General features: G+C 33.7%; 1 protein-coding gene across 3 annotated transcripts in view; it reads left to right on the top strand.

Annotated features, from left to right (window-relative positions):
- Nucleotides 1-12,359, top strand: part of gna11b (guanine nucleotide binding protein (G protein), alpha 11b (Gq class)) — an 89,370-nt gene that overhangs the window by 63,119 nt on the left and 13,892 nt on the right. For all 3 annotated transcript variants that reach the window (XM_073916274.1, XM_073916280.1, NM_001007773.1), the window contains 1 exon segment: nt 5,218-5,346. In XM_073916274.1, the coding sequence (XP_073772375.1) occupies nt 5,218-5,346 (129 nt within the window).

Genomic DNA, 12,359 nt, shown 5'->3' with positions numbered 1-12,359 from the left:
CTAACCGCCTAATGCTTATATTATGTTTTAGACATGTAAATACACACAAGTATTAGTAAAACAGAACATTTAGAGTTTGTAAAACACACAAGAGAGTCTAACAATCCATTCCGTTTTTTTAATATCAGATACACATTACACATAGTGAAAGTAACTATGAAGCTGAATCTACTCTTCTCTATGTTCACCAGCCGCTTACTTGCATGTAGTTATTAGGAGTAACTGGTGAATTTACGTGCTGAATTCTGCGTGTTTTGCTTTTTATGAATGAGGAAAACGTGCAGCTGCAAGTAAACATGGTGACGACCATCTCACATTATCGATCACAATCACTTACACGTTTATGTGAACTGTTAAAACTTCTCTTTGAGATTATATCTCATTAAGATCATTTTCCTTACCCAATTCACAAATAATATAACTTGTTTTAAGCAAGTAATCACTTAAATCTGAGGTGTTTTTTTTTCTTCAGAAAACAAGACATCATTTCTTATGTTATTTCATGTGTCTAGTATGTATCTTGATTTAAAAATATTTAGATATTTGGATTGAAAACAGGACAAAACTACTTTAGTTTGTATTTTATCATTATTATAACAGCTCAGGGATGAGCTTTTTTGAATAAACGGTTGAAAATTAACTATATTGCTTAATTATTAGGGTGAGGCAGTGGCGCAGTAGGTAGTGCTGTCGCCTCACAGCACTCACAGAAGGTCGCTGGTTCGAACCTCGGCTCAGTTGGCGTTTCTGTGTGGAGTTTGCATGTTCTCCCTGCCTTGACGCTCATAAACAATCATAAAGTCCTCGTGCTGCAGGAATTAGGAGGTTTGCTGAAGGTGCAACTGTTGTGCATTGAGGGGAGGGGGTTTGCGTCTTTAATAAACTACGGCAGTTTGTGTTCATTAAACGGTAAGAATGATTCATTAATCCATATAAAACGGCCCCTTAAAGTCACGTCCCGCTTTCAGTTTCGGGCTCAGGCACATTTTGCACTCAAACAAGCGTACTGTGCCAAAGCCCAAGTAAACCGCGCTCAGAGGCTTACAGAGTAAATCGTGTGTGAGCCTGATTCAGAGCACTCAAACTTCTCAAACGATCCGGAAAACGTGCCTGGGCATGGTTCGGACAGCATAGTGTGAGTAGGCCCTTATTCAGACACACTCATTCACTATGGCCAATTTAGTTTATTCAAGTCACCTATAGCGCATGTGTTTGGACTGTGGGGGAAACCCGAGCACCCAGAGCAAACCCACAGCAACACGGGGAGAACATGCAAACTCCACACTGAAATGCCAACTGGTCCAGCTGGGACTCGAACCAGCGACCCTCTTGCTGTGAGGCCACAGTGCTTACCACTGAGCCACCATCCCACCTCTAATCTGAATCGTAGAGTTAATCTGAAAGCTGAATGGTTAGATGCAAGGATTATCTTTGATTCAGCTCACAAATGTCCACAAACTTAATTCATGAAAGAGTCATTCAGAAACAAGCGATTCAGTTTGATTTATCTCATTAACGTTAATGAACTGGAATCAATTTAAGTATAATGACCTTAATGACTTTATAAGATTTACAATGTATTACACAGAGGTCATATAAACCGTTTTTATGATTTATTTGGGTGCAATTTTTATTTATTTATAATTTATTATTATTATTATTATTATTATTGTTGTCATAAAAAATTCTCCAGTGTAATAGCATGAAAAAATAGCAATTTCTTTAAAAATAATACCTTCAGTTCTGCCCTAAAAGAGAAAGCGAGTCATGTAGATGTAAAATGACAGAAGAGTGAGTCACTGATTTATATTTGGACCATTCTTTTAATGCTTACAGATATCTAAGATTTTATTATGTCTGGAGAAGGGAGAATAAAGCGATCAATTTATGCTTAAAAATAAACACAACAACTTCCAGCTTGTGCAGGACACAAAAATCAATTCAGCTCTCAGAGAATGTTTTGTGTGATTGTCTGTTTCACAGCTCTCTTTTTCTGAATGGGTTTGCGTCCGCGTCTCTCTGATGATCTAAATGAACAGTTTGGCGGCAGTCAGTCTTGTCCTATTTCTTTTACTGGCCCAATAAAATACGGAGGCAGTGCGCTTTTTTTCACCACATTAAAACGCACAGATGTATGAAGCCTGGAGTCTGTTCAAGAATCATTGGCATCATGTGAATCATGTGAATCGCTCCCCCTGCTGGTGTGTTGAGGAAACACAGGTCACATCAGTGCTGCAGAATTGACACATTTACGCAAACTTCACTTAAAAGCAAGGTTATAATAGCTTTGGATTTCTCTTTAGTTTTAATTTCTATTTAGTTTTGACTTTGTTTTCAAATTTAGCTAGTTTTAATTGGTTTAAGAGGCAGATTTACTAGTTTTCATTAGTTTCTATATATTGAAATGACTTTGCTTTAGTTTAGTTTTTATTAGTTTCAGTATTAGTTTTTTTTCATAATGAGGATATTTGTTGGGTGCAAGATTCAAAATCAACAGGATAAATATTGGTTAATAAAAACTCAGTCATACATTATCTGAAACATTTATTCAAAGGACACATGAACACTATCATCTACCACTACCATCTACTCATCCTCAAATTCAAATACAACAGCCCTCAAGAAAGCAGCCCTAAGTACAATATGTGTGCAAGCCTGCTTCTGAGGTTAAATACACAGCAGTGGTGGGAAGTTCAGATCCTTAACATTTAAGACCTCGGTTCACCCGCGCTGCAGTTGTTCAAGTTTAGATGCGCAGTATTGACAGTTCAGCGCTTCTCAATGTAACGTTGCTGTTGCCGGATTATTTATTTAGTTGTTTAAAAAAATAATCTGATCTCACAACAGGTTTCTTTTAAAAGGTGTATTGGATATTTATTGAATAAAAATGTCTGTTTCTTTTTGGAGAATATTAACATTCTTGCTTTCAGAGCTGCGCTATTGTCATGTATCATACAGTTGAAGTCAAAATTATTGACATTTAATTACTTCCTTTTTCTTTTACAAATATTTCCCAAATGATGTTTGACAGAGCAAGGATTTTTTTACAGTATTTCCTATAATATTTTTTCTTCTGGAGAAAGTCTTATTAGTTTTATTTCGGCTAGAATGAAGCAGTTTTAAAAAAATTTAAAACCATTTTCAGGGTTCAACGCTAGGGATTTTTTTCTACTAGCCCGATCGGGCAAGTGGTTCAGATTTTTACTTGCCCTGCCAAAATTTTCTGATTAAAATTTTCTGATTAATTAATACTGATTAGATTAATTAAAGTGAATTGTTTAATGTGTGGTTTAGTTTAATTATTTAGTTGACAATTTTATGTTTTTTGTTTGTTTAAAATCCACCAAAATTCCTAATTTTATAAGCAGGCTCATTACATCAGTCTATAATACTGTCAGTATTTTTATTATTCATTTATTTGTAAATCTTAATTTAAAATGTATTTCACTTCTTGTTCTTGCTTGATCCATCAACATAATAATCATATTAGCCGCACGAATCGCGCTTACTGGGCAAACAAGTTCTAAAACAAACGTTTGGGCATGAAAGCACGCAATTGACAAACAGTCGCCGCCAAATTAAACTTTAGTGACAAACCAGCACTGGCCCCTATCGGGCCAGTAACCATTCTGTATACTGTCCCGAGCGTCTTGCACACTGGCGCCGGGCCAGCGGGCAGTCCTTATTGTTGAGCCCTGATTTTAAGGTCAATATTATTAGCCCCCTTAAGCAATATTTGTTTCTCTGGCCAAACGTCTTGTGCGTAGCTACACTGAACATTGGACGTCCATCGTGGAGAAGCTGCAGGTGTGAGTAGGTCACCGGTGAGCTAACCCACGGCATCAATGCGAAGACTCGTCTGTCACTGGGGTCTTTCTGGAATCAGACTCATGCTCTCCACTCCTCCATGACCGTGACGGCATCTGCAAACGGCCTGGTCCAAGATTATGGATACCTCTAGAAGTCCTCTATGGAGGACATAGAGAAAGTCTTATTAGTTTTATTTCGGCTAGAATGAAAGCAGTTTAAAAAAAAAGTAAAACTATTTTAAAGTCAATATTATTAGCCCCCTTAAGCAATATTTGTTTCAATGTTGTTCAAATGTCTACAGAACAAACTGTCGGTCTACAGTGACTTGCCTAATTACTTTAACTTGCCTAAATAACCTAGCCTAAATTTGCCTAAATTACTTTAACTTGCCTAAATAACCTAGTTAAGCCTGTAAATGTCACTATAGGCTGAATACTAGTATCTTGAAAAATGTTTCATCTTTATTTCTATAGCACTTTTACAATGTAGATTGTGTCAAAGCAGCTTACCATTGAAGTTCTAGTGAATTAAGACTGCTTCAGTCCAGTATTCAGAGTTGAATTTCAGTTTAGTTTAGTTCAGTGTGGTTTAGTTTTCACTGCTGAAAGCCCAAACACTGAAGAGCAAATCCATCATTGCGCAGCTCCAAAAGTCCCAAACCTAGCAAGCCAGTGGCGACAGTGGCGAGGAACAAACTTCACCAATTGACGAAAGTGAAGGAAAAACCCTCAAGAGAAAACAGGCTTAGTTAAGCACGACCATTTCTCCTCTGGCCAAACGTCTTGTGCATAGCTAGACTGAACACTGGTCGTCCATCGTGGAGAAGCTGCAGGTGTGAGTAGGTCACCAGTGAGCTAACCCACGGCATAAATGCGAAGACTCGTCTGTCTGGGTTCGTTCTGGAATCAGACTCATGCTCTCCACTCCTCCATGACCGTGACGGCATCTGCAAACGGCCTGGTCCAAGATTATGGATACCTCTAGAAGTCCTCTATGGTTGGCAAAAATATCTAGTAAAATATTATGCACTGCCATCATGGCAAAGATAAAATAAATAAGTTATTAAAAAAATTGTTAGTAAAACGATTATGTTTACAAATGTGTTGAAAAAAATCTTCTCTCCGTTAAACAAAAACAAACATGGGGGCTAATAATTCAGGAGGGCTAATAATTCTGACTTCGACTGTATAATGCTTCAATCACATGAAGTCTACCTTCATTTGACCAGTTCAACAAATCATCAGTCTTCCCTATTTAGGTGCTGTTTTATTTAGATCGTCTCATAAGACAACATAATGAATATCCTCTGAGATCTGCTGACTGGGGAAGCATCCTTTACCAAACCACACGCTAGTGAAGTAAAGGGGTTAGTGATGTTTTATTTTTCTCTCTTTCTCTTTTTCTCAGTTATCTGTCTGATCTGGATCGTATTGCCGAATCTTCGTACCTTCCCACCCAGCAGGATGTCCTGAGGGTTCGAATCCCGACCACGGGGATCATTGAATACCCATTCGACCTTCAAAGCATCATTTTCAGGTAGAGGACGCAGGGCAATTATTCATCTGCCTTCGTTCGATATTTAGGAGCTCGTTTTTTTTTCTTCCCTTCTCACTGAATGTAGGTTAACATTGAGAACTGGAGAGTTATTAATATTTTCAAGAGCCACAGATGACTTTCTAGTGTGCCACCTATAAAGATCTAGTCACACATCAGTCATAGATGTCTTTGTTGCAGTTTTTGGAGAGAGAGTAAATAGTAAGTAAATTAAGATTTTAAAGGTGTACTATCCCTTTACGTAAAGATTACAGTCTAGTTTTACTGTGGTTTTAATGAAAAGTACTGTCTTTGGTTCAGTTTTTGGGTTTAAGCACTCATTTAAAGGGACATTACACCAATTTTACTGTCATTTAGGGTGCATTCACACCTGTGGATCGATTCTCTTGTGCTGAAATAGGAATTAAAATTGTTCCAATGTTGCTCTTTGCTTTTGGTGTGGTTGGCTTGCACACTGCAAAGTTTCTAAACGGACCAAAAGAGCTAAAACAAGTCACGTGAGAGTAAACTCTCCTCATATTGGTCAGAGTTTCACAGTTTATTTTGCAGAGACCCGCTCAGCTGTCATGCATCCTTATTTTAATTCATGATGATGAGCAATAAGATATTATCTGTGAAAACTGGAGAAACGCACCAGGTTCCGAAACAAACTTCTAGGTGTAAAAGCACCCTTACTCTCTAATTGTTTCAAACCTTGATGTGTTCCTTTCTTCTGTTGAACACAAAAGAAGATATTTTGAAGATAGCTAGAAACCTGTAACCGTTGACTTCCATACTGTTTGTTTTTCCTACTGTGGAGGTCAATGGTTACATGTTTCCAGCTTTCTTCAAATAATCTTCTTTTGTGTTCGACCGAAGAAACTCAATGGTTTGTAATGACTTAACCAGTTAAACTCTCCAGACTCGGGTACGTGACGTCAACGATTTTCGCTTTAGGATTTAAAGGGCTAGCATTGCACCAGACCCCCGTAAGTGGTTTAGTTTGAAAGTGTAGAATCTTTATTTTATGCACATACCTGTATGCTTCAATTTGGTTTTTATTCTACTGTAAAAAAGTTATTTACGCTTAAATACACAGCATTCTTTTTACTGAACTATATTCAACAGTTGCCAAATGAATCGCGGTGTTTCCATGGCGCAGAAGTGAAAACAATACATTTATGATCAATAAGCAGCCCCAGATTGCACAGACAGCTGTCATCTCTTACCTTATCATGTAACATGTCACAGCGTCAGTAAACTGCATCAATCTTTCGCTTTCACACTTGTACTTATTCATTTTAGTGAAAACCTCAGATGCTGTTGGTTGTGCACTTTTTTAACAGCCAGGTTTATCGACGCCATTGTAACGACACATTGCTTATTCATGCCAGAGTCCTGCGGAAAAAGTGATCGACAGGTGGTCATTTGTGTGTAACTTATACTTATTTATTTATGATCTGGTTATGGCTAGGCCCACACAGAATCTGCACGCGTGGAACTCTGCAGATTTTTAGCCCGTCATTGATTTAGTTTATTTACTTGTGTAAATGTGTGTAAATTCGTATTTATTCAGCTTTTAAATTAATTTCAGTAATATTATTGACTAATATGAAAGTGTTGGTATGATTTATGTACAATGCAGTTTGTAAAGTAATATTTTCTGTCTTTTAGTAGATCTATTATATGAGAGACTTGCTTTGTTTTCCAAATAAAGTGGATCTAATTGGATTTGCATTGTAAACATTAAATACAAGTCAAAAAGGCGTTACTTTTTATTTCATATATTGAGGTTTTAGTTATGATACTGCTAAAATCATTCGACATAAATCCGCAAGATTTTTACCTAAATATTGCGCAGAAATAGCAAAAAATGTCTGCAGATTTCGTCTGGCCCTGGTTATGGGTAAAACTAAAAACGGTAAGCCACAAATAATTAATTCATCATGATTCATAAATAGTTTATTCACCGCCGCCTACAACGACGATGCTATCATCCATCGCAATGTTTCACATTAGACGTCGTATGATGCCTAATTGGTCGACATCGCCCAATCCTATTAAATATTAGAATTCTACAGTATTTCAGTTTTTAATGAACGGTTTGGATCATTTTTGTTGTGTTTGGAAGGAGAAAACATTATTTATGTATTTATTTTGCATAATTAATTCTATTGACACTTAAATAAAACAACCTTTTCAAATAATATATTTTTTTAATGTAATTGAATTTGATTGCTTTGAATTTTTAGCATCTTTCCTCCAATCTTCAGTGCCACACAATCCTTCAGAAATCATTTAGATATGATGATCTGATGCTTTGTGATAATAATGCATTAGTGAATGTTGAACTCTGATTAAGAAATGCTGTAAAAGTATTGTTCATAATTAGTTCATGTTAGATAAACCATCAATAAATCCTGAAATTAGCATCTATTACAGGTAAATAATATGAAGCAGAACCGTTTTTTTAAACACTGAAGATGCACACTTACATGCTTGTTCATGTTAGTAAATGCATTAACTAACATTAACCAATACAACCCTATTGTAAAGTGTTACCATTTGATTAAAGGAAATAATAGAAAGTTAGAACATTTGCAGTGTTTTAAATGTCTTTACTATCAATTTTGATAAATCTGTTGCGTCTTTGTGTGATCAGATTTGACATTTCTGTAGAACTAAAACGTTTGACTGGTGTGAGATGATCATTAAGTTTTAATGAGGTTTATTTTTCATTGGCCGCAGTTAAAAGGACTCCAGTCAGAAGCCTCTGCCATCCGGTTGCTGTGGTTAAATGAATCCACAAGTCAATCCCATAATGCTTAGCACTTACCAGCTTCCGCCTTTTTACCAATCAATTATTTGACCTCATTTGAAACTTTGTATTATCAGTTCTGTCTTGTGTTATTGCTTTCTTCAGATAAAAGGTATAAAGGCATCTGCTAACATCAATGAATGTAGATGTATGTCAGAGCGTGAATATTCTTTAATATTCATGACTTAAGGGTGTGGCCAGTGTAGGCAAAAACTGGTTCATTAAAACTACGAGTTTTGAAGATAATGTTAAATTATATATGAATGTGAAAATATTCTAATCAATCTTACTTCCAGTATTACGATAATGTAGATTTCTTTTGCCATAATTTAGGCCTAATACTTATTATATTCATTCATTCATTTTCCTTCGGCTTATTCTCTACTTCAGAGGTCGCCACAGGGAAATGAACCGCCAGCTTTTCCAGCATATGTTTTCAATATATTTTCCACCATATGTTTTATCTTGCCACAACCCAGTACTGGGAAACATCCATACACGCACACACTCATACGCCAATTTAGGTTATCCAATTCACCTAAAGCGCACGTGTTTGGACTGTGGTGGAAACCGGAGCACCTGAAGGAAACCCATGCCAACACGGGGAGAACATGCAAACTCCACACACAAACGCTACCTGAGCCATCCCGGGGCTTGAACTAGCGACCTTCTTGCTCTGAGGCGACAGTGCTAACCACTGAGCTACCTAGTTATTATATTATATTATATTATATTATATTATATTATATTATATTATATTTTATTATATTATATTATATTATATTATATTATATTATATTATATTATATTATGTTATATTGCCCATTATTAATTTTTATTTTAGCCCTAATCACTAAATTAAGACAACATTTCTATAGTTGCATGTTACATGTTTTTTTTCCGACTGTAAATCCTAGAATTGCACGTTTTCCCACCTTTTTATTTTACCTAAATATTGAACTTTCAGTACTAAATGGCCAAATTTGCACATTTAAAAATATATATCTGCTTTTTTTCTCATCTAAAATTAGCTTATTTGTATTTTTAAAATTAATTTTAGACTTAATTATCAAAGGTTTTTTTTTTTTAGATTTAGTTTTTCCAGTGTCATTTCAGGCAAAATGACACTGGAAATGACACTTTAAATTATTAATAATTTTATTATATATATTTTTATATAGAGAGCCAAAAAGTGCTATTATTTAGTTTTTATTGTATGTATGTATGTATGTATGTAGACACATATATAGACACAAATGTATGTATTTGTATGTATATGTGTGTATGTATGTGTGTGTGTGTGTGTGTGTGTGTGTGTGTGTGTGTGTGTGTGTGTGTGTGTGTGTATATATATATATATATATATATATATATATATATAAACACACACACACACACACAACACACACACACACAGTTGAAGTCAGAATGATTAGCCCGCGCTTTAAATTTTTTCTTCTTGTTTTAATTTTTCCCAAATATTAAAACTTATTTGTTTTATTTTAGCTAGAATAAAAGCAGTTTTTAATTTAATATGAAACATTTTAAGGTCATTAAAGCTGTATAAAAGTGTCTTGAAAAAATATCTGGTAAAATATTATGTACTGTCATCATGGCAAAGATAAAATAAATCAGTTATTAGAGATGAGTTATTAAAACTATTATGTTTAGAAATACGTTGAAAAAATCTTCCCTCCTTTAAACGGAAATTGGAGAAATAATAAACAGGGGGGCTAATAATTCAGGAGGGCTAATAATTCTGACTTCAACTGTATATTCAACATTGTTTAAATGGTACTTATTGAATTTGCAAAACAGCAATAGTGTTTGTTGCATATTATAAACGTATTTTTCCATACCATTAATGACCTAGATTCATAATTCCTGCAATTGTGCTTTTAGGCACAGGTATTTAACTACACACTAAATTTATCATATCGAGGGCTCGCAAAACTGCTAGCCCGATATTCTAGGGCTATTCATTTTCCAGTTGGGCTACAAAAATGTAATCCATCCTGCCTGTTGGGCTATCTTAATAGGAGGGAAAATATAACCTATTTCAATGCTTTTGCTTTCTAAACAAATTGGGTAATTGTGTTTTATGTAATTGTCATGCAGCAAGGACACACTATAAATATTTGCTGTTGGTGTCAAATAAATGAGTGGTACTTTTAGTATGAACTTCATAAAAAAATAAATGAATAATGAATAAATTAACTGTATAAAAGTAGACAAAAGGTTTTTTTCAGGGGAAGTAAAAAAGCAAATAAATAAATAAGTAAAAAAACAATAATAAATAAACAAAAAAATAAATCTGTTTTTAAATAATAAAATAAGTAAAATACAATAATAAAGAAATACAAATTAAGAAATAAAGAAATCCTAAAATAATAAAATAAATAAATAAATTCTAAAATCATAATAAAATAAAAATATATTATAATAGTAGTAAATAAATATTTTTAAATAAAATAATATATATATATATATATATATATATATATATATATATATATATATATAATAGTAAATAAATATATTTAAAAATATATCTGAAAATACAATAATCAATAAATAACTAAATAATAAAATAAATAAATAAAATAAAAAACAATCAAATAAATAAAAATACAATAATGAATAAATAGATAAAAATTTATATAATAAAATTAATTAATTAATTAATTAAATAAATGCAATAATAAATAAATAAAATAAATAAACCAATTAAAAAAATAAAATAAACAAATAAAAATACAATAATAAATAAATCAAATAAATCAATAATTTTTGTAAATAATAAAATAAAGAAATAAGTAAAGATAAATTAATAAAAAAAATGAAATAAATGAATAAAAAAGCTATAGTCAATAAATAAAATAATAAAATAAATAAATACAATAATAAACTAAATAAATCAATCAATTAAATCAATTTTGTAAATAATAAAATATAGAAATAAGTAAAAATGCAATAATAAAGAATTAAGATAAAAGAAATAAAATAAATGAATAAAAATCAAATAATAAATAAATTTAAAAATATTCAAATAAATACAATAATAAATAAATTAATTAAATCGATTTTGTAAATAAGTAAATAAAAGTACAATAATAAAGAAATAAAATAAATAATATTCTAAATGTTTTTTTAATTATTATTTATTTATTTTTTTTAAATATTGGTGGGCTTCAATGAATGCATCTATATATATATATATATATATATATATATATATATATATATATATATATATATATATATATATATATATATATAATTTTTTTATTTTTTTATTTACTAGATGTATTTACTTTTTTGTATTTACTAAATAGCATCTTTTCTATTTGGGCCACTTGAATTTGTTTTGGGCAACCAAAAACTGAAGAGGGATTTAAACCTTCTTGTGTGTGAAGAGACTCCAATGAAACTCCTGGTGTATTTCCTTTATTTATTTTCATTCCTATGTGCGTGATGAGATGAAATTTCATCAAAGGACACGAGAGATTACTTCTGCCTTATTGCCTCCATCAATGATTGCCTTCAGCTCTGTGTTAATCTCCGTCAAACTGCCTTAAACCCTCACGCACCTCATGCCCATGCTCACTCACTCACAGCCTTTTCTCCATCCCTTCACGTCCCGCTCTCCCTCTCAGTCCAAAGTTGGCCAAGTGCGGAGTAAATGTGGAGCCTCGTCCTACATTAAAGAGCGTATGTGTGTATGTTCGGAAGTAGGTCACCGAGCCCCTGGCTGAAGGAAATGAGGACGCTTTCTATCTGAAGGAGCTTTATTTTGGGCAGCCAATCCTAGAGGGCTTCATTTATCAAAGGCCCCTCTGTGAACTGCTGGCTCAGGACTGGAGCTCTGGCTCCAGCAGGGGGCGCTGTGTCAATCCGCATAAATCACTGCTGGAGGAACAGCGCCATCTCTGGCCGGACACGCTTTACCTCAGATGTGCGCTGTTTTTTTTTTTTTTTCGGATATTTACCGGTATCACTGTGTGAAAGGGGCTTTTGGTATTAGGTGCTCCCTGATTATTTTAATCAAAATTCTCCCTCACTCTTAGAACTGAGAATTCATGTTAAGTGCATTGCATTGTGGGATGCTGTACAGTGATTTTGTGGTCGGCACATATTAGCACTTTTTTTTTTGTTCCAGGCATGCTGAGGATTTGCATACTGTGCACAGTATAATGCT

Source organism: Danio rerio, chromosome 2, assembly GCF_049306965.1.
Source record: "Danio rerio strain Tuebingen ecotype United States chromosome 2, GRCz12tu, whole genome shotgun sequence".
Taxonomy (NCBI): domain Eukaryota; kingdom Metazoa; phylum Chordata; class Actinopteri; order Cypriniformes; family Danionidae; genus Danio; species Danio rerio.
This window is presented reverse-complemented; position numbering and strand designations above follow the sequence as displayed.